This window comes from Lycorma delicatula, chromosome 8 (assembly GCF_047948215.1).
Source record: "Lycorma delicatula isolate Av1 chromosome 8, ASM4794821v1, whole genome shotgun sequence".
Taxonomy (NCBI): Eukaryota; Metazoa; Arthropoda; class Insecta; order Hemiptera; family Fulgoridae; genus Lycorma; species Lycorma delicatula.
This window is the reverse complement of record NC_134462.1, coordinates 39,852,166-39,876,096: the sequence shown is the minus strand read 5'-3', so window position 1 is coordinate 39,876,096 and position 23,931 is coordinate 39,852,166. Positions and strand designations below refer to the sequence as shown.

Below are 23,931 nucleotides of genomic sequence, written 5' to 3'. Positions count from 1 at the left end.
CAGTTTTTTTTTTTACGTTCAGCGAACCTTATTTATACACACAAAAAGACACAAATTTAACCATATTATTATTATTACCACTTGTGCCGGCCTCAGAGTGGCGCGTGTGGTTGCGCCTCGGCCTTTCATCCGGAGGTCCTGGGTTTGAATCCCGTTCAAGCATGGAATGAACAAATACATAATTCTAAAACTTAATAAACATAAAATGCATGTAAAAATTTTACAATAAAAATTAACTATGTTTATTTTTGAAATTGAATTTAAAAAATGGTAACATGGCTTTTTTATGCGAATTGTACGGTTTGTTTTAATTGTCTAAAACCCAGGGTGATGGTTCATTGGAATTATTAAACATCTTTTATGGTAATGACCTAATGTATATATCTAGTACATTGTTCCGTTTAATTTGACCATTCATTTCACGAAATGATATTCGGTTATTGCGATTACATTCATTATTTTATACTTTTATAACTTAAACAACAGTTGTCTCTCTTTTAATTTTTTTTACTCAGCGATTAAAGATAATCTATTGTTCTTTTTTATACAAACTTATTGGATAGAATAACAACAGAATTATTTAAAGTTAAAATTTCGAAAAATGCATGAGATATTTTAATCATAGTAACGATACAAAACAGTTTAAGTTAAACAATAACAATAAGTAATTTGTAATAGAAAGCAGTAAGTCTTTTAACAGAGGGATGAAAATAGTTTTATAGCATAATCAATGAAAGTTTAATTAAATCCGTAGACGAGATTGGACAAACTAAATAATGGAAATTCATTTAAAATTTACGATAGGAGAAGAGAAGAAAGGTAGCATAGACAAATGAATTTCTGGAATGAGAAAAATTGAAGAATGGTCTATAAAGATAACAATTGTAAAAAGAAATAAAATTATTTCAACAAGAAAGGAATGTGAATTGAAAAAGGAAGAGTTGAAAGTAAAAAAGAAAATATGGTGAAGTGGTAGAAATTTTTCAGTTTTCAAAAGAGAGTTTCCAAAGGTTGGATATATATAATATATATATATATAGATATATAGAAGAAAAGTTAAGATGGTTGGAAACTTTTTTTCTCATGTGAAGACAATGATTTAAGATAAGAAAGATCCTAAGAAGCAAAAGGAAAAAAATTAACAATACAATCTTCATACCAATGTTAATAAACAGCACGAAAACATGAAAAAAGAAAAAAAAAACGGGGAGGAAGATATAATCAAAAAGAGAATGTAGTTTTAGTTTGAGATATAAAATCTTTAAAAAAATGTTAAACTAGTTTTTAATTAAAAAAATTCAAATATGTAGTATTTACTGCGTTAAAATTTCTTTCGTCTTCTCCGTCATAACTAAGTTTTAGATTTACAACTACGTTAAGGTTTAGAAATACATTGAAGTTAACCATTTGACTTACATTATGTCTTTAGGGATCTATAAAAAAAAACCTTTCAATTTGTCGGAAACACTACTCCATCAGTCACTTGTCTTCTTTTATACTATTCAATTTTTTTTCTGTTCGTTACTAATCTTTTACTCTTTAACAAATTTACTACAGTTTTTATGACAATTTTTTTCATTTTCCTAGTATTAATTTATTTTAATCTGAACGATTTAAAATATATCCCACCAACGTTATTACTGTCTAAATATTATTCCACAAATTTTATCTACTGTTCTTAAGATTCCTTACTTTCTACTTCTTAATTAAAAAAAATTTTTTAATCACAAATTTTATAAACATTACTTTCCTCCTTCCTATTTTTTTTTCTTATTGGTCATTATTTCACTACCCGGAAGAGGTGCATTGCACTGAAATAATCCTAAAAAACTTTCTAATCTCAAGATCTTTATTTGATACTAGCACATTTCTTTGGTCATTGCTCGATTCTAATCTAGATAACTTCTTTAGATTATTCAGATTACTAAACTTTGAAACTTTTCAACCTAAAAACAAAATCTGTTAACATTTTATGTGTTCACGTTATCTTAATAATTCACTCTTTTTTACAGTTCATTACATTTTATTTATTCTCATACAGAACGAAAAGTTTGAACAGGACGGAATTTAAAGTTAATTTAATATCTTTTCTAGTCATAAATCCATTTCGTTCAATAAAATAATTTATTTTCATTCCTGCTGAAAGATCAATATCATAAGCGAATCTTACTTTTCTATTTTTGAATTGTACACTGCTTTTAAATTCCCCTTCAAATTCTTTTACTGACTTTTCAATACTCAGATTAAAAAGAAACGAGAAAATATTTTATTTTTTTTTTTTACAATTTTAGAAGATAACAACCTAGAAATAAAGAAATATAAAAAGAATTAAGAATAAGGAAAAATTCTACAGGAAGAAATCGTCGTAATTTATTTTTTCTTTTTGCTGTAATTATTTATTTACAATTGAATTTGCCTGATAGAGACCATAAATAGAACTTACGTCAAATACGTGAAAGAGGAGCTTCCAGTGATACTCTCTCAAAAACAAAACAAATTAAACACGTAATAAACAATACAAAAATAATCCTAATAATTTGTATTACCACAGACCATCAGGTCTGTGTATAACAGACCATCTTTCAAAGATTTGAATATATATATATATATATATATATATATATATATATATACATACACACACAAGTCATTAGAATAGTTTTATTCAAGTATATATGTATTCGTATACATATCTTTAAAATAACATTTTAAAGATTTATTTTATAGAAATTAAATTGAATGTGGAATGTAATAAAGAGAATTGTTATTTTCCTCTTTGCTCGTAGTAGTATTTTTACAATAAGAGAAAAAAAGTTATATTTATAGTAATTTTATTTTACGAAATAGTAATAGAAATCGAATATCAATACAGGAAGCAGGTACTATATATTGCGATTCAGAGTTCCATTAAAATATTAAATTAAAAAAATAAAAAACTGTTTACGGTTGAGTCAATTTCTATAGCTTCGGACTGCAGAAGTGAACGGAACTTTCTTTGATCAATATAAAAGAACCGATTGTATGAAGTAACATACCATTTTGTATTTTTATTGGTAAGAATTGAAGTAAAGTTTTCTCTCGTTATTCGTAGATAAAATATAGACAAAAAAAAATCCAATTTCATATTTCCGGAACGATTGATCGAATGGCAAAGATCCTGTAGCTGGTTACATTTTGTTCATGTGTAAAACTCTACAATTTCAAAATTAAACAACAAATTTTCATAATCGATGGCATTAAAATAATGTTAGTACAAAATATGAAAATGTTATTTTTTTTTTAAATCACGCTTTGTATTGTATTACACCTTAAATAAAAATTTATTCGATAAAACTCTATTTTCTCTAATTTTTACTTAATTTAATTAAAAAATGAATGAATGATTCTTGATATTTTCTAGTTTCAAATATGTTACAAGAAATATAATAAAAAATTATGCCATATTAAATTTTTTAAATTACGTTCCCCTTTGAATTTCAATACACATAAAGATTAAATAACAAATATAATGCTAATTAAGTCATAATTTAACGGTGGTATTTGCAAAACAGCAAACTATAGAAAATTGATCGAAACTGGCTGGGTTTGTTTGATCACGTCTGGTTTTGTGCGAATGCGTGTCAGAAGAACGACTAAAAGAATATTGCAGTGAAATGTGTAGAAACCAAATAGAGGAGCTATGCTATAAAGCAATATATGAATAGAGAAAAGGAAGAAAACATGGAATCAATAAGCACTGAAGTGGGAGAAGGTGTTTAAGAAAGAGTGATGGAAGTCTTTTAGTTGTGCAATCCAATTTCCATCATCTGTATCTAACCTTAGAAAGATCGTGAATGAATATAATACTCCAGTAGTTTTAACTTTTTAAAAATTAAATCCATTTATATTAGGGAATTATGTTATTAAAAAAAATAAATAAATAATTTACATAAAATTCCGGCTCAAAGATTTTTTTTCAGCATTTGTAACTGAACTCTAACTGTAGACAATAAGTGTATTCTTTGTTCCCAAAATGTTAAACTATCAAACTTGAATTTCTTGAGAATAAATATTACACGACTCCCCAAAAAGGAGTGTAATGTTTTTAGGGTAGTATATGAATGTATGTATGTTTTTACCACCGTAACAGCTCAAAGGCTGAACCGATTTAAGTATATGACCACCCGTTGGAATAATTACGTTATCGAGAATGTCACAGGCTATATATATATATATATATATATATATATATATATATATATATATATATATGTTTAAATAAATTTTTTTAAATTTGAAAAAATATATACAAAATTGCCAACCGCACGCTCTTCAGTTTCCTATAATAAAGAGCAACATTTGTACGCAATGTTTTTTTTTTGTCAGTCGTATACTTTAATTTTCAATATTTATCTCTTTTTAGGGGGTTCGTATGTATATATGTTTGTTCTACCGTAGAAGATCAACTGCCGAACCGATTTAGATGAATGGTCCCGCGTTGGAATCCTTACGTTTCCGGGAGTGTCATAAGCTATATAAATATGTATATATATTATACATATGTATGTATATTTATAAAAATATACGTAACAGTGGAGAGATTTGTCAGTTGAAGCACAAACTTCAATGAATTGAATTAATGAACTTTTTTTTTTTTTTAACCTCCGAGTCCACAGTTAAGCATTACTTCAGAGGATGAGATGAACGATTTGTAGCGTGTGTGAAAATGCCATGTCTGACCGGGATTCGAACCCGGCACCTCTGGGTGAAAGGCCGAGACGCTACCACTCGCGCCACAGAGGCCGGCGAATTAATGAACTGTAAACTGTGAGTCTCACTGTGTCAGCTGGGTTTGAAATGCACGATTCAAATTAATCAAATGAATACTATTACAAAAATAATAAAATTAAATTTACGTTAAATAAAATAATATTAAATAACATAAAATAATTTCTGTTTAATTATAAATGGCTTCCCGTGGAAACTGCGTGTAAGGTTAGAGTGGTGAGGTGATGCGAACACCTCGTGCGAGGCTAGATCAATCATCACCATCAACTGGTAAAAAAACGGGGTATCTCTGGGTCGCTGTTTTGCAATGGGGTGCACTTAAAATATCTTTGCTAACAATCGTCCGATTTTCAAAATTCAAACGAGGTATTTGTTAGGTTGAAGGCTAACTTTTGCATGCATCAGGTAGACTCTCGATCTAAAAAATCATAGTTATTCGGAAATGTTGTTACATTTTCGCAAACAATCTTCCGGTTTTTAAAATTGAAACGAGGTATTTACTAGTATAATTTAAAATCGGTTTGGTTCGATGGACTCAAACCAGAAGAAAAATTAAGTGGTATAATCAGAAACATCGAGTGGCCTGCGCTACTTGACCCGGACGATCAGCTTGAGCCCGGCGAGCTTCCACAAACTGTCTTTGTAGAGTTAGATGACAGTTCGATTAGAGGTAATGCTGTCGACATCGGATTGGGGATCGAACCCAAGGTGTACAGGACAAAGGAGAACGGCGTATGCTGTTACTAATATTGCACTGAGCTGTGACGGTGCATAAAATACAAGGGACTATTCTACATAGAGCTGTCGTAGATCTTAGCATTCACATCTTTACTAAGAGCCCAATTAGCAAAGAACCTTCGTAGCACTGAGTCGCGTGAGACAATTGAAGAGTTTAGCCATAGTTGTTTGGATCTCAGAAATTGCTGTATGATCCGAACGATAAAAAAGTCTTTCGAGGAACTCAACCGCTTGGTAAAGCTATAAGTTAAGATTGGTATACACCAATTAAATAAATTGAAAGGTTTACAGTTTCCTCATTTGGATCACCGCGTTAAACAGGTTATATTCATAAATTTTCAGAACGTGAATTTTAATCGATGATCACCAAAAAGTACTAAATATAAAAAAATATGAAAATTAAAAAATACGACTGCCAAAAAATTTCTTTTACTTTTCTTATCTCCTTATATTATAGTAGTGTCAACTGTTTTAAGTTTCCATTTTCTATTTTTTCTCCTTTGGTTTTTAGTCTTATTTAATTTTTATTTATGAAATAGTTTAAGTTGTTTCGTAGTTTTCTTTTTATAAAGGCACTTTTAGTTCTTTAAATGTTTATTTACAACTCGTAAATAAATATCTAAAAATAGAAAATTTGATAAGTTTCAGGATGGTGCCCTCCAACCATCCCGCTTCAACCCACTCCTCCATGATCATTATACACTTCTCTTACTTATGTTAGAGCTTTCATTTGTTTATAAATACCTTTTTCCTTATATTATACTAGTGTCAACTATTTTAAGTTTTCATTTTTAGTTTTTCGCCTTTGGTCTTTAGTTATTTCTTTAAGCTTTTTTAAATAGGTCTCTCTTTTAAGTATGAAATATTTTACTTTAAGGTTGTTTCTTTTTTCTCTTTTTATAAATTTTTTATGTTTTTTTTAGATGTTTATTTACAATTTGTAAATAAATAAAAAAAAAATTAAAGACATGATAATTTTTGAGATGGAGGCCCTCTGCCCCACAGATATCATTATGGTTCTACCATCCTGTTTTACTTTTCTTTTACTTATGTTATACTTTGTTTAATTTATAAATACTTTTTTCCTTAAATTATAGTAATGTCAACTGTTTCAAGTTTCCCTTTTTACTTTTTCTTCTTTGGTTTTTAGTTTCTTTTTTAAGATCTTTTAAACTTTTGCCTCTCTTTCATTTATGAAATATTTTAAGATTGCCTCTTAGTTTTCTTTTAATAAAGTCGCTTTTGGTTTTTTAAATGTTTATTTATAAATTGTTAAGTCCGATTTCTTGTTTCTCTTAGTTTTTAAAAGCTTGTTTTGTGCTGTTAAGAAATGTTTTTCGTTTTCTTAAATGTTGTTAATTAACTGATTAAACCTTTTTTCGATGAGTCTTTTTTCTTATTTTCCGTAAACTAGACGTTGATATATAAATTGTCTACATAAGTCTTTTCCTTCTTTGTGGTTTGTTTTCTCTATTTAATTAAAAAATATCCTTTTTCTTTTTATGTAACTTGTAAGCGTTGTAAGGCTGAAGTTGTATAGTTTTTAATTTTTAAGCAAAGTTTAACAAGTATGGGTATGAGCTCATATTCCCTACTGAACTGAAGCAATAAACATTGCTCGTTTGAAACAATATACAAATTTTCTACTTTTTTTTAAATTCAGAGTAAAAATCATTTTTTGAATTTTTTTTTGAGATGTCTATTTTTTTTAATTTCTCGGTAACAAATGAAGATATCAATTTGATTTTTGGTGTGTCTTATCGTCATATGAATATTGAAAAATTTATTTCTAGATTTTCTGAAATTCGACCTTCAAAGGGGTGAAGAAGGGTTAAAAAATGTTTAACAATAATTGCAAATTTTCCCCATTCCCGACTATACTAAACGAGATATTCGGTAGATTTGGGCTTGAAAATACTCTTCAGGTAAATATCTAAAAAATAATTTTGGGTTTTTTCAATTTAATTTCGATTTTTTTAGGGTTGCGACTTTGTACAGCGCGGCGGCTCAATCAACACAGCCACTGTCTCTTGTTACTGTACGTGCAACGCGACTGCCTGTACCTAGCACTGGCTACGTGACTAAAAAATAAACAAAAGAAAATTGACCGCATCGGGAAACGCAAGTATAGAGCGGGCGAAGCCGCGTCGAGGATGCTAATATATATTGCTGCATGGAATACTAAACTTATCAACAAAGATTAGCTTCTACAACTAAATTTAAAAAAGATTTCTTCAATATTTATTGTTTCACATTATATTTTTCTTTGTTCATAATTCACTGGTTATTCTTCAACAGCTGAATAAAAAGGAAGATTATTTGTTGTAAACCATTATAAAAAAAATATGTACTATATATAGTATATACGGCATACAGTATAAATAATACCGTAAATCAAATTTATACATAACGAAAATCTATTTACTTTCACCAAATCGCTTTCCATATTTCATATGACCTTACTCACTGACACCATTGTTGTCATTTTGTACTTTCATTTTAGCTGAATTTATCTCAGATGTTTTTCTTTGTTTTTGTAGAAAAGATGATTGTATTCTTAGTGTGGCAATAAACTGTTGGTTTCATATATATATATATATACTCCGAAAAATCTGAGAATTGAATGTTTTTTAATTGATTACTATGAAATATTAGTTAATTAAAATAATAGTAAAATTTTTATACAACATGTAAGTACTATGAAGGATTTCAAAATATGTGATATGACTAGAGGACTCAAAAAGACTAGAAAAAATGAAACTACACAAAGAAAACAGGAGGAAATCTAATTTAAGTAGCTTTACTTACACATACCGTTCTAAAAGGTGGTAATGCGACAAACCATCTCTTCAAAAAGGAAGAGAAATGAACTGTACATCCTACATTACATCTCACTGTTACAAACACTATAAAATGAATACGTTCCACATTTTGTACATTCGTGAGTCAATAAAGCTTCTAAATAAAAAGTTAAACAAAAATTTCAAATTTTATTATTAATTTTATTTATATTTTTGTATTCTACTGAAAATAAAAATACCCTAAATAATTTTTTTTTTTAAAAATCCAAAATCCGCGCCATCTACTGCCGATAAAATTATTATGATAGCGAAATCAATATAATATTTTTAGAACCATCGTAAGTAGAGTTACAGCTTAGATGTAAAACAAAACTACAACCAGCGCATAAATATATAAATAAATATTTATAAAAGTGTACAAATATTTTTATATAGCATTGCAATAAAATTTAATTTTATATATTAAAATAAAATATAATCAAATAAGATAAAATAAGCATATATTTTCTACAAGTAGAACTTGTAGAAAAATTTGAATATCTTGGAGAGATCATTACTTGTAATTGTAACTAAAAACAAAATTGGACTGAAAGACTTAATAAATTATTTAAAGTGCTACAAGTAACCAAAAATACTTACAACAAAAAATCGCTCTCGATTAACACTAAAATGAGACATTACAAAACTGTGGTTAAACCAGTAATTACTTACGCGAGGGAGACTTTATTTAGATTAAATCAGAAAAATAGGACTGAACCTTTGCTTAAAGTTGAACGCAGGATTCTTAGAACCTGCATAAACAAAAAATACATACACGAAAATCAGTACAGAATATTGCCTAATAAATTTCTGTACGAAAACTTGGAATCCTTAATTGATACTATGAAAAAGAAGCGAATTTCTTTCTGCGCACACTTGTTAAGATTACCGCAGGATAGGATTACTAAGAGAATTATCGATCAATTTTGGTCTTAAAAAAATCCGCCATTATGGATCAAAGAAATTAAAGAAGACATGCAAGAATTACATTTAACTTACGAAGATTTACTTAATAAATCCGAAAAATTAAAATTTATTATTAAAGATCCGAATCTTTAAAGTAAGAACTTTTAATTATACAAAAAGGGTTTATTCAGAAGAGGGTCGTAAAGCAAGATCATTAAGAATGGCTAAATATTGGGAGAAAGTAAAAGCTAAAAACTTAAAGGCCAAAAGATCGGCAAAAAAGACTTGAATTATTCTGACTGAAGTGGTCCTTTGCGGCCTTAAAAGTAAAAAAAAAAATAAGCAGATATACAATATAAGTACAATAGTATAATACAATAAAATGGGATTCAATATAATAATATAAGTGTGCCATGTATCAGCGTACACCATGATTTTAATAATTTCTGTAATATAAAGTGAAAAAATATATATACAGTGGATTCCGGTAAATAGGACAACCGGTTATTCGGGGGAGCCGTTTAATTGGAGCATTTTTTTAAAAACAGAAACATACTGGTATAAGTCATGTAAAATTACGCCGACTTAACGGTCCAAAATGCCCACTAGGTCCACTAGCTCGTTTGTTTCTTTCTTTTAATTCCAAAATAATAATAATAATAATAATCCTTTTACTTGGGCCCCCTATCCCTTAAAAGTGATCTTGAGGCGTACCATTCCCCAAATCTGGTATAAAACTATACAAAGACCTTTCCTTAGTGATTGTGTTCCATTCACGCTGCCATATTTCCATCGCGAGGCTCTGAAGCCTCTTCCTCTTGTAGTATTTTGTATGGGCAACTGCATGAAATTACAGTTGCTCTGGAAAATCCAGAGCATTGTGATCATCGTTACTCTCCGGTGCACGCCCGTCTCGAAACCGCATCCCAAATATCTCGATCTCCCGACCTCTTCGCAACTTCCACATGGCTGCTAGAACTTTCACCAGTGCATCGATTGGGAAAGCCTTTCCCAATACGGTTGTAGCCTCTTAGGAGGTTGTTTTAACACCAGTGCATACAATAAGAACTCTGCGCTGGGCACTCCTTAAATTTAGAATAAGTGCTCTACTCGTATTTCTCTCCCTGTGCGTCCAGACGGATGCCGTATAAGTAGTCATACTTTCAAAGCCTCCTCGGTATACCATGTACAATTGACAGCCCGTAATCCTTCCGAGCAATTATTTTATGCTTGCGCATCACAGAGACGTCGTCCGCCGCTATTTCTTTGATACGGTTGCTAAACAGCAACTTTTCATCAAACTGTACACCGTGAATTCTTACTCGGCTGATTACACAGCCTTTATACTTACTGTGAGGAATATATATATACACACATATATATATATATATATATATATATATATATAATTTTCATGTATGTATTTACGTTTAATTTTGTTAATCCCTCTTTATATCTGCCTAACATTGATTGTTTAATAAATGACGTTCACTCTATTTTTAAATTCTGTTTTTCTGTAAACTTTTTTAAAACGTTTTACTCGATACGTTTATTCTAAAATTTAATAAACGTTTAACATTGTTCATTGTACATAAAAAGCTACATTTTATTCAGTAAAGATGCGGAATGTATATATATATATATATATATATATATAAATATTGTAGTTGTAGCATACAGCTGATTCTCAGTGTAGTGTTGTGAACTTAAAAAAATAAACGAATATACTTTCTGACATGATGAAAAAGTGTTTACTTATAATAACTGTCACATAAATATGTGTGTAAATTCTAAAGTACCGCTTGGGGAAGAAAATGAAATTGTTGTTTTTTTGTTTTTTTTATTAAATACTGAAGTTAATAAAACTGGTGAAGATAAGTTACAAAAAATGGAAAGATTAATTAAGTATAAATTACTATTATAGTTTATTAATTATTATTACATCATTATCATTCAAAGACAGATGAAATGAAACTTTTTCAGAAAAATATGTTGCTCATCCGTGATATTAGATACATAAATTGTATGTTTTCTCTTAACTTTTATTTATATTGTAACGTAATAATAAATTACAAATTAATTGTAGAAATACTTTATCAAATGTATAATAAAATATTTCAATTTTATGAAAAATTACTATATAAATAAATAAAAATTCAACTGTCAGTCATATGAAAATAAAAAATGTTGTTTCGGAACCGAAAACTTTTTTAATTCCTTAGAAATTTATAGATCTTATCTGACATAATAAATTATAGCAAGATTTAATAAAAAAATTTCTTCAACCGATATTTCATTTATCAAATAAAATTATTAATACTGCGCAGTAGTTTACGATACAACGTATAAGAGACTAATTAAATTTGGCTGCTCGCCCGACGCGACGTTAAGACGGGTTGCATTTCATGAGATAATGGATTAGATATTAGTTTTTTGTCATCAGTCACATAGATTGGTTTCTCTATTAAATAAAAATGTTCAATCGCATTCTGTTTTATTTTAATTTTTTAACTTAAGCTTATTTATTATACTTTAAATTTTCAATTACTTGTTTAAATAATACTAATCTTTCCTTAAATATAAATACATTAATTAATTTAATTGTAGCGAGAATTTTTACTTTAATATCGATTATGAATTTTAGTTTAAAAATCAGTTTATAAGTGAACTGATGTAATAATAAAATTTATTAACTGTAGTAATTAAATCTAGGAGAGAAATATTGTGTAAAATCTGAATACGTAATTGTTGTGTTTATGATATAAAAACTTCATGCAACGAGATGATTAATTTTTAAAGAAATAAATTATTTTTAATTTTAACTAATAAATTACAAAAAAGCAATGATTTTAACGATTCAAAAGATACTGTTAAACATGAATTAAAAAACACACGCGCGCGTCCGCGCTCACACATATACACATATGAATGTTCATACAAACATATGTCCGAAAAATCATTGTAAACGATTTACTAGCTAGCGAAAAATTTCTCCCGGATTAAGTTCCCCCGATGAAATGAGGTCATACTGAAACATTTAAATCTACGTACGGGATCAACTTGTTTTTGTTGTTTTTTGTCCATTGTTTTGTTTCAATGTTACTGTGTTATTGTTCAGTGCAATAATTTTATTTTTCGTGTTGTGTATTGAACTCACATTTACCTTCTACGGGTAGGTAGTTCAATTCCTTTGATTCGTTAAGTCATTTCAGTCTTACTTAAGACTCGGAAAGATTTGTTTTGCTTTGAGTTTAATAAACTCAATAGTAGTACACCGATGAAAATATCACTCGTGACATTCGCATCGGTTGCATCCTGACCGAGACGGACTGGAATATGTCAAAACTGAAGTTTCAAAGATGACCTCCGGTAAAGTTCATACGGGCTTGGAACGGAGAGGGTGGGGGAAGATGTCGTTCCCTTCTGGGGTCAGGATGACGGTTTCTAAGTGTTTATTTTCCTGCAAAATTGAATAAAACAGGTTCCGGGACTGTATAAAAACCAACTTTTATTATTAAAAATAAAACACAGGAAAACTTAACAGAAAAATATTATGAAATTGTTTAAATTAAAAACAGCTGTTTTTAAGCAAAACAAATTTAGAACTTTGCAAAATTAGGTTAACATAACTGTACGAAATATGCTGCAACTCTTCAATAATTTATCATATACCGATATGATTTCTGTGTAAGGCTTTTGCTATGGTGGAAGAATACCGACGAAGGTATCCGGGACCAGTAGTTTCAGATCAGTAGCTTTTCTGGATCTATATTTACAAGAGAAATTTTCTTCAATTTCATTAGGAGAACATGACAAAAACTTTTTTTCATTTCTTCTTGAGATACTCTATAGTAGCGTATAAATTTTTTTTTTACTAAATTGCAGTCTCTGATAGAATACAGAAATATTCTTGATAATGCAAAACCCTAATAAAAGTAGAAAAAGAGGAGAAAAATGACAGAAGGGAATTGATACAGAAAAAAAGAGTTAAAAACATTCAAGCGTAAAATATTCTATCAGATAGGCAGTGAATACAGCTTAAACGATTTCCCCGTAGGGTACTTTATGCACTCAAACATTCATCATGTAATATTTAATCAATAAAAAAAGAAACGCCTGAGATTTGCTGATATAAAAAAAATCAATAATTTCTTGACTACAGAAGTTAAATCTGAACACATCAGCAATATATATTGATATGTTCAGATGTGTAATGAGATCTATTAAAAATGTTTTAAAATATATTATGATTTTTTTAAAAATAAATATAAGGCATAATGAAATCTTACACGTTATTTAATTACAAAAACATATTTAAATTAATTAATAAAAAAATCACTTTGCTAACGAAAAATTCGAGAATATAGATTTACGTGTACACCAACAGGAGTACTCCCGCTACCTTTGAATATTTATTCCTTCAACGTAATTTAGTAGATTGCGTTAATGAATCCTAAATCTCATATATACACACATTCCTCAGAGTTATAGGTAAGGTTTAGCCTATTAAATTACATATAAACATTTTTCTAAAATGAAAAGTACATAACATTTTTTATTTCATTAATAACTTCTGATATTTTTTCAAGTATTTTTTTGTTTTTTTAATAATAATATGGAATTATTTATTTATCGCAATTTTTTTAAACAATCAGAGGTTAATATTATTAATAAATCAATATATTTAAATTTAAAAAAAAAAGTTTATAAAAAAAACCGACATGGAGACTGATTCGAACCGATGCGCCTTCCCCTTACAACAGATACAAATATTTCATTAATTAAAATTTCATTTGTCTATAACTCCGGAACCATAGAAATTAAGTAACACTTGAAAAAGCTCTCAATGAGGGCTTATTACTGCAATTAAGAAAAACTACAAAATCCAATATTTGTGAATACATACGTACGGACATAAATATATATGTTTTTTTTTATTCTCAATGAACGAGCTTAAATGTAAAACGCAAACTTTTTTAGAAAGCCCGATACTCCGTCATTCACATTATCAGTATTTTTTCCTCTTTAATAATGTAGGGAAAGTATAAAAAAAAGATGTAGAAGTAGAAATGTTGGTATATAGGGAAAATAGTATAAAAAATAAACTTAAATCAGTAAATAAATTTAGAGAGAATGGATGGGACGAAAGATGCTACTAGAAAGAATTGGCTTGCAAGACTGAACTTAACCGGAAATTATCGGTATGTAAATTTATATATCCATAAATTTTTCCGGACGTGGTCCGGAATAAAATTTTAGATAGATTTCATAAGGAAACTACCTACTGTAATGGGTACCATGATTTGACTTCCGGAAAATTTCGACATAACGTCGCGCCTTAGACCCCAAAACCACCTTCAGTTCAAATTTTTATATTTATTTCTCTTTCTTGTTGACACGGTAACTGCCGTAATTTTCCGCTAATTACTTTAATATTTATACATTACCTATAACGACTCAAAATCTCGGTCCAGTTTGTTAATGGGCAAAATCGGACTATGTGGGTGGAAATGGGGGGATTTTTCGAAAAAAAATATTGCTATAACTTTCTTATTAAGTAAAATATCGAATTCGTTTAAAGTTCCTATTATTCTTTGGATAAGGACCTAAAACTTATCAAAGTAAAATTTTTTGTTATCACCAATCATTGACCCAGAATAAAATGAGGTTCGAAGACAAAAAAGAATCATATCTCCCTCAATAGGCACAGTATCGAATCGGTTTAAAAGTGGCCGTTAGTTCTCTAAACATTACCTAAAACATTGTCTGAAACGATTTTTGATATGACCAACCCCTTACGGCAAGGGATGACAAAAATATAGTTGGAATTGTATCAAGATGGTAAACTTGTCGTATGCTAAATATATGAAACTTTTTTCACGTACGACCATTATCGTATTGAGTAAATTTGAAGTATTTCTTAACACTAAGGTGGAAATCTTTTTTATCCGTTACTTTGCACCGTTGAAATCTACCCCCGCCTTCCGGCGTGCCGAAAGAGATTTTTTTAAATTATTTCAAAGAATAAAATTTCTTAGGCTTCAAGTAATTACGTGTTAATCATTAGATACGATGAAAATAAATAAAATTGACATATTTTTAAAGAAATTATATAAGATTTGCAGCTGTGGTTAAAATAGTGAAACCCCAGTATTTTTAAAGTGAATAATATATAAATTGGATATCGTTACTCACTACAAGTTTTTTAGGAGAACAAATATAAAACGATAATACTTTAAAAAATTTGATACTGTATCGTATGAATTTATAAAAGTGTAATTAATCTCCATAGTTAATTTTCAATGAATAACCTACTACTTTCTTTTCTAATAGGAAAAAATAAATTAATTAATAAAATATTAAACAATTTTAGCGTCTATTCCTGTATATTTTCACTCTTAAAATTAAATATTCTTCATAAGCTACTTTTCAAATCCACAGTGAGACTTGATTTTTTACCCTTTTATACCATAATACTTTTTATCTTACTGAAATTTTTATTTTCGAAAGATAAGGAAGAGTGAAATATTAAAAATGAAAAAACCGACTGCCAGAAAACATTGTTTTTTAATACGGAATAATTACTAAAATAGAATAATTAAAGAGCGTGCGGGTGACAGTTTTGTATGTAGTATATTTTTTACTATTTCTTTAAATTTATTTAAACATATAAATATATTTATATAGCCTATGACACTTTCAGTAACGTAGGATTCCAACGCGATCATATATTTAAATCAGTTCAGCCGACGAGCTGCTACAGTGGAATAAACATACATATATACATCACACAAAATAGAATACTTTTTGGCAATTGTGTAAAGATTCAGAGATTTTTTTTTTTTTTGTCTTCAGTCATTTGACTGGTTTGATGCAGCTCTCCAAGATTCCCTATCTAGTGCTAGTCGTTTCATTTCAGTATACCCTCTACATCCTACATCCCTAACAATTTGTTTTACATATTCCAAACGTGGCCTGCCTACACAATTTTTCCCTTCTACCTGTCCTTCCAAAATTAAAGCGACTATTCCAGGATGCCTTAGTATGTGGCCTATAAGTCTGTCTCTTCTTTTAACTATATTTTTCCAAATGCTTCTTTCTTCATCTATTTGCCGCAATACCTCCTCATTTGTCACTTTATCCACCCATCTGATTTTTAACATTCTCCTATAGCACCACATTTCAAAAGCTTCTAACCTTTTCTTCTCAGATACTCCGATTGTCCAAGTTTCACTTCCATATAAAGCGACACTCCAAACATACACTTTCAGAAATCTTTTCCTGACAATTAAATTAATTTTTGATGTAAACAACTTATATTTCTTACTGAAGGCTCGTTTAGCTTGTGCTATGCGGCATTTTATATCGCTCCTGCGATATAAAATGCCATCTTTAGTAATTCTACTTCCCAAATAACAAAATTCTTCTACCTCCATAATCTTTTCTCCTCCTATTTTCACATTCAGCGGTCCATCTTTGTTATTTCTACTACATTTCATTACTTTTGTTTTGTTCTTGTTTATTTTCATGCGATAGTTCTTGCGTAGGACTTCATCTATGCCGTTCATTGTTTCTTCTAAGTCCTTTTTATTCTCGGCTAGAATTACTATATCATCAGCAAATCGTAGCATCTTTATCTTTTCACCTTGTACTGTCAGAGATTTATATTTTAAGAATTACGAGTTTTATATTTGCAAGAATTTCTATTAATAAGCATTACCGTACAACACTACCGAAGAACATCATTTAAATCGGTATAAATATAATTATTATTATAATTAGTTGAATTATATCTATTTTGTCGTCACTAAATGTGTTTATCTACGAATATGCTTTTATATTAATTTCTAGTAACAGATGTAGTTTTGTAAACTGTACATACATATTCTATGTAGCGTTAAATAAGGTCCATTTATGAGTATATTAATTCTGATTGGGTTGCATTATGATTTTATATTATACTTACAAATACCCCGTTTGAAGTTTGAAAATCGGTAGATCGGTTGTGAAGGTATAACATTTCCAAAAAACCGTGATCTGTTAGATCGAGGGGGTACCTGATGCATGCAAAAGTTAGCCTTCAACCTACTAATAAATACCCCGTTTGAATTATGAAAATCGGACGATTTTTGGCAGAGATATTATAAGAACACCCCATTGTACCTTCCAAACAGTGCGCCCGAGGGGCAACCCGTTTGTTACCAGTGGTGGTGACGGTCGGTCTAGCCTAGCACGAGGTGCTCGCATCATCTCATCACTCTAGCCTCACACCCAGTCCCCACAGCCCATTATTACTAAACAGAAATTTTTAAATTTATTTTATTTTATTTAACTTAAATTTAATTCGATTATTTTTGTAATATTATTCATTCGATTCCAATGAATAATTTGAATGATTCGAATCATCTAATTCAAACCTAGTTCACACAGTGATAGAGACTCACAGTTCACAGCAATTCAATTAATTTGTACTTATTCTAATATAAAAATAATAAACGCGGAGTAAAACATCTAAATCGGTTCAGCCGTTGAGCTGCTACGGTGGAACTAATATACATACACCGTAAATACATTAACTTCTTTTTGGGCAGAAAGTACGAATTTTATTAAAAATATTTATTTGTCAATCCTCAAAATTCAGGCAAAATTAATCATAAAAATATATTATGATGAACATGAAAAAATTTGAACACAAAAAAATTCAAGTTAGAAGCGTGATTCGTTATTATGCTGCAAGTTGTAACGTTGACGTTCCTTTGTCTGCGGTATATATTGTTAGCAATGTTGTTCGGCATATTCAGATAGCTATACCTACTTGAAGGTCATGATGAACGAGTATGTGTTTGATCGGGGCAAAAAATAACAGAATAAAATAACGAAAAGTCGGCCCTCCTTTTATAAAAGAATTGTTTTATTTATTACAAGCAAAACAAAAAAATAATAAAATTACGTGACGTCTTAAGTTAAAACAAAACGGTCGGTCATTAATAGTCATAATAACATTCATATCGTCAAATCCTTTCTAACAACCAGTAGATTCGAGAAAAATGGTTATGTTTTAACTTAGTTTTTTTTTTAATATATTTCTAGCAATTACAGCCAAACAGGTTTTCCAATTTTTTTTTTGATTTTTCCGTAAGTTTCCATACGATTATATGGAACCAAGCGCGATTTTTTTTTTTTAAACTTCAATTTCAAAAGGGCTGGTAGTAGAGCTGATCTGAACCAATACTTGCTCTTATTAAGTGAGACACTGTGTAGTTAGTCCTATCTTTAAATATTAAAGTTAATGTTTGTATATTTATTATATATTTATATATATATATATATATATATATATATATATATATATATATATATATATATATATATACATATATATATTGCAATAAAAAAGGTGGAGTGTAATGGAAGTTCTAATGCACTCTATCCTTGTAAGAAGTGCTTAAAATATTTGTAATAAGAGTTAACTCTATCCTTGTAAGAAGTGCTTAAAATATTTGTAATAAGAGTTAGATTATTTTTGGCACTGCCTAAAAAACCTTTTCCTATGAGTTATGATGAAAAAAATTCTTGATGTATACTATATTTTAATAATTATTTTACTAATTCGATTCGCAACTCAACTTTTAAAAATTTAATATAGTATAAACGAGATCAACTGTTAATAGTTTACTGAAAAAGTAAATAATTAATTTTATTAAAATTCAATTAACCGCACGTCTCAGGAATGGTCGGCCAGAGTCTTTTCAAAACTACATGTTTATCGGTAAATTCACACAAATATTGATGAGTTACCAATGTATTTAATTGTTGTTGCGACTATAAATAAAAATATTTTTTTTTAAATTATTAAAAAGAAAATAATTTTTTTTTTTCAGGATGGCTCAATTGAGTTTGAAGAATTTATCAGAGCTTTATCGGTGACGTCACGAGGAAACTTAGATGAGAAATTACACTGTAAGTTAAAAATTAATTTCATTTAACAAAAATTCATAACCTAGTCAGTAACCTAGACGGTAAATAAAAACCGAATGATTTTTTTCTCTTTCATACATGAATTAGAACATAATTTTTTTTTAATTTAACGAAAAATTAATTCGGTCCATTAATTTGGTGACGTTAATCACTTTATTAATCACTTTTTAAGACTACGAAGGATAATACTGATAGTTAAAATCTATTTTTTTTTAAGTTTAACAGGCAATACCTCATTTACCGATTATAATAAAAGAAAAATGGTTTCCTGAGGAAATCATAATGTATGAAAAAAGTGTATTTTGCTTGAATTGTCTCAGAAGAGCAGACTGCTCGGCGGACAAAAGTTATTCTATTTTGGAGATAAGATCTGACTTCTCAGAGTAAGGGAGTGGAGATATTGCGAGTAGACATATTTGTTCTCAATCCGTTAGCAAATACTGTGCTATACTACATTTTTTATCCATATTGATTTGATTCACTATGCTGAGTCAATACTTTTTAGAAAAGCGAATTTAGTGCAACTGCTGCTCTGCCATTCCCGTTCAGTTGCCGGACTACATGAGGGATCTTATAATATGAAAAGTAGACTATTTATGGTATAGCTCAGTTAAATTGAAAGTAAACGACAATTAAAACAGTCAAGATACAAACGACTTATCGGTAATGACTTTATCAAGTAATAAACGACTTATTAGTAAAACCCTACACTATTTCATATCTAATTACTCAATATTTATTTGTTTACATTATACAAAAAACAATCTTAATTCTAGCCTAAATACTTATATATAATTTAAATTTGACAAAATAAAACACAAAAAAGTGTCATTCTATATAAACTATGCACAAAAAGATAAAATTTCACAAAAGTTAATTATAAAATAACTTTTTCACGAAGACTTTGTATACAGTAAATAGTGGTAAAGAGGAAAAGAAAGTACCGGAAACATCGAAACCCACCTATCTAAATATGATATTTTTATTAAACTGTAAACAGCCTTTATATAAATGTTTTACTATAGTAAACATCTATATGATTATGATACTGAGTAAGGATCATCTTTTTTCGATGTACTAACTTAGGCTAGATTTAAATTTTTAATTTTAAACACGACATCATTTGTCATAAATATTTATTTTATCATGATGTAATCATTTTTCTCTTTAATTTATATCTTAAATTTAATTTAATTTATTCTAGAAAAATTAATAAATAAAAAAGAATAAATTTTATGTAGTAAAATACAGAAAAATTTTTCTTATTAAAAACCGAATTAATGATAACTGTCAGCTCGGTGAATCTATGTTAGGTCAGCTCGGTGAATCTATGTTAGGTCTTTTGGTGTTTATCGCATTTTCTTATTTCTCACTACCTCCATTAAAAATTTACAGTTCCTGTCTTACATATTAACTATTCTAAATTGTATATCCACGTTCTTTTCGCACAACTTCTACATCTTATGCCATATGACTTGGAAGTAGTCTTTAGAAATCTAATCTTCTTTGAAAATTATCCATCCAACTGTTCCTTGGCATTATCATTCCCATTCTCCTTCTTAGGTCCACTTACCTATAATAAAGACTCTTATTATAGGTGTATATCCGTCTTAAATGTGAAATTTCATAAAGTAAACGCTACCGCTCTCTGGTCACTAAGCTCTTTAAACCATAGAAAACAGCTGCTGCTATCATTATTATTTAAAATAATTTTCTCATGAAATTTCTACTAATGTTGACGTCTATCCACATTTGCTTCACATTGTTTATAACCACCCATTCAAGACTAAATCGTAATATTAAATCTATGTGGCAGTCGTTATTCTCTAGTGAACCATAAATCGTATTATTTAAAACCATCCACTCCCTTCATATTCCTTTCTATTCTCTTGAATCCATGATTAAACTGATAGTGATTATTGTCACTATAACATTTAGCCGTTCTTTGCAGTACAATTTGTGTTTTATTTTTTGAGTTTATTAAAATCAAGTCCATCTGAATACAATAGATGATTTATTGATTCGCCCTTTAATCTGAAATAACTCTCATAATTTTGGAATATCTCATTTGGAATAATTAAAAAATATGAACACTACTATCACAAAAGATTCAACAATATATGATGACAGTGGACAGTCATTTATTACTCTTTTCCTATATTAAAATGTTCATTGTTATTTTAATTTTGTGGACTCCGGATTTTGAGTCCGTATACAATTTCGACAGTAAGCTAATAATTTTTGGTTTAAACCGTTAAGATTACTGTATAATCATAATTTTTTCTTTGTTTACTCATATGAAAACTTGTTTTAAATCTAAAAAAGTACATTGGTTTTTTTATTGTATTCTCTATTGTAGACAGGCTGATATTAAAATATTTAATAATGAGAGATACTACCACATAGAAACAACTGCGCAAATAAAATATTATAAAAGTACTACTTTATGGTGTATTTTTAATTTTTTCCACCATTTTGGATCAGTTATATTGAATCAATTTTTTTTTTTTAAGTTGGAGAGAGAACATGTGACACATGATTTTAATGTATAATTTTACGAAAAACGAAGAAAAAATCCTTCTTGATAAATGCCTTTTTGAGTTATAAGGATTACAATTTGCAAAAAAAAAGGAAAAATCGGAGTAGTAATAAAAACGAAGTAAAATGCCCCGTATTAATTTTTTTATCTCGTATTACCTTCCGAATTATATGCAATAACAAACTTTAAATAATTAATGTGGGAATTAATGGCCCAAACACTAATAATAAAAATGATAATAATAATAAAAATAATAGTCCAAAAAGGCAATTATTGAGAAACTGTTTTTGCCATCGCTTTTCTCGTAAAATTTTCATTAAAATCATATGTCACATGTTCACCTTCCGATTTCAAAATATCTGATGTGGATACCACATGATTTCCTTGTACAACTATAAAATTACATATACACATTTTTTTTAAATGGAAAGTACATAAAATTTTATTTCATTAATAACTTCCGATATTTTTTCATATATATTTTTTTAAAGTTATTATTCAATTATTATTTATCGTAATATTTTTTTACAATCAAGAGGATAATAATTATTAATAAATCAATATAATTTAATTAAAGAAAAAAAGGAAATGAAGTCTGATTCGAACCGATGTGCCTTTCCTTGTAAGATCCAAATATTTCACAAATAAAACTTGGCTATAGCTTTGGAACCAAAGAAAATAAGTACCACTTATTACACATCGTTGAAAGCTCTCAATGAGGGCTTATCATTGTAGTTAAGAAAATGGCCAAAATCTAAATATTTTACGATTTTGGTCATTTTTAGAACAGAATTTTTTTTGTACAGAATCACCGGGTTTAACTATCTCAACTAGCACACTTAATCAAAATTTAATTTTTCATATCATATTTCATTATATTTTTATTTATTTTAGTGATAATTTTGAATATAATTTTTACAATACAATCATAATTTATTCTCGACACGTCAAATAAATATAATCAAGATTCCTTAATTTGACTTATATTAACTTAGAGCTCTATCTAATGAGTAACGTTATAAGGTCTTTACAATTATTAATTTTTTAATGTTGATTTATTTTAACAAAAATTACAAATACTAATAATATTAAGAGAATGAATAATAATAACATCACTGTATTAAACCAAATACGTTAGCGAAAATGTTTAACAAGAATGCAAAGGTTTTCACGACAGCAAACCGCATAAGGAAATTTATAACGATATTTAGAACTCCTCTAAATCTCTCAAATAATAAATGTTTCGCTGCCACCATCCTCGTATTCGTAACTTACAACAGCAGTAGTTACTTTAATAACAACGGTAACTCTAAAAGCGTGCTAAAAGGAACTGGGAGTTTTTATATACTTCACAACGGGAGTTGGAAATATTTTTAAAACTTACCAACTGTAAAATACACTTCCGTTCGTCCATTTTTATTTTAAAATAAGCAAGATGTATTGCATTTCATCTTGTACTATGGGTTAAAAAAATTTTATTAAAGCAGTTCAACAATTTTAATTATAGAAGATATCTCAGTTAATTTTTTACGGACTTACAGAAATTAAGCTTATATTTTTATTCATTTAAGTTTTTACTAACGATTTTACTTATAATTTTATACCAGGATTTCCAGCGAAAATGCAATGAGAAAAAAAAATACATTTAAATTATTAATACTCCAATGTGAATTCTAGCTCATCGGGCTAGTCTTGAAGTTAATTAGTCGTCGCAAATTAGTTATTTAAAAACTGATTTTCGAAGTCAAAGGTTTTCGCTTTTACACGGATTTTAAATAATTGACACTGGATACCGGTATACTTTGGTTGGGGTATTAACCACACATCTAAGAAATGGTTGGCCTGAGTCTGTACAAGATTACACGTCATTTACAAGTCTTACATGTAATACTCATATCACTAGGCTATGGAGAAGTGCCTTATTTCAATAACTGCACAGATTGTAACGTATACATTAGGAAAAAAGTAAATTAACAGTAATTTTTTTTAAAAATCTAATACTTGTTTATTAAAAACATTAAAAATATATTTGGCTTCGAGATTTAAATGCTCCACAATCTTTAAGTGACTTATGAATTATTTTTAGCTTAAATTAAAAAATGAATTTTGTATTGAGATCGATTTTTAAATCAGTTACTGGACTGAGTTATTTAAATGTTAAAA

The 23,931-nt window shown here is 28.7% G+C and overlaps 1 protein-coding gene across 1 annotated transcript in view; it reads left to right on the top strand.

The window, feature by feature from the left end:
• LOC142329213 (frequenin-2-like) overlaps positions 1 to 23,931 on the top strand; it is a 179,652-nt gene that overhangs the window by 54,571 nt on the left and 101,150 nt on the right. The window contains exon 5 of the mRNA XM_075373618.1: positions 19,133 to 19,211. Coding sequence (XP_075229733.1) covers positions 19,133 to 19,211 — 79 coding nt within the window. The remainder of the gene's footprint in view (positions 1 to 19,132; positions 19,212 to 23,931) is intronic.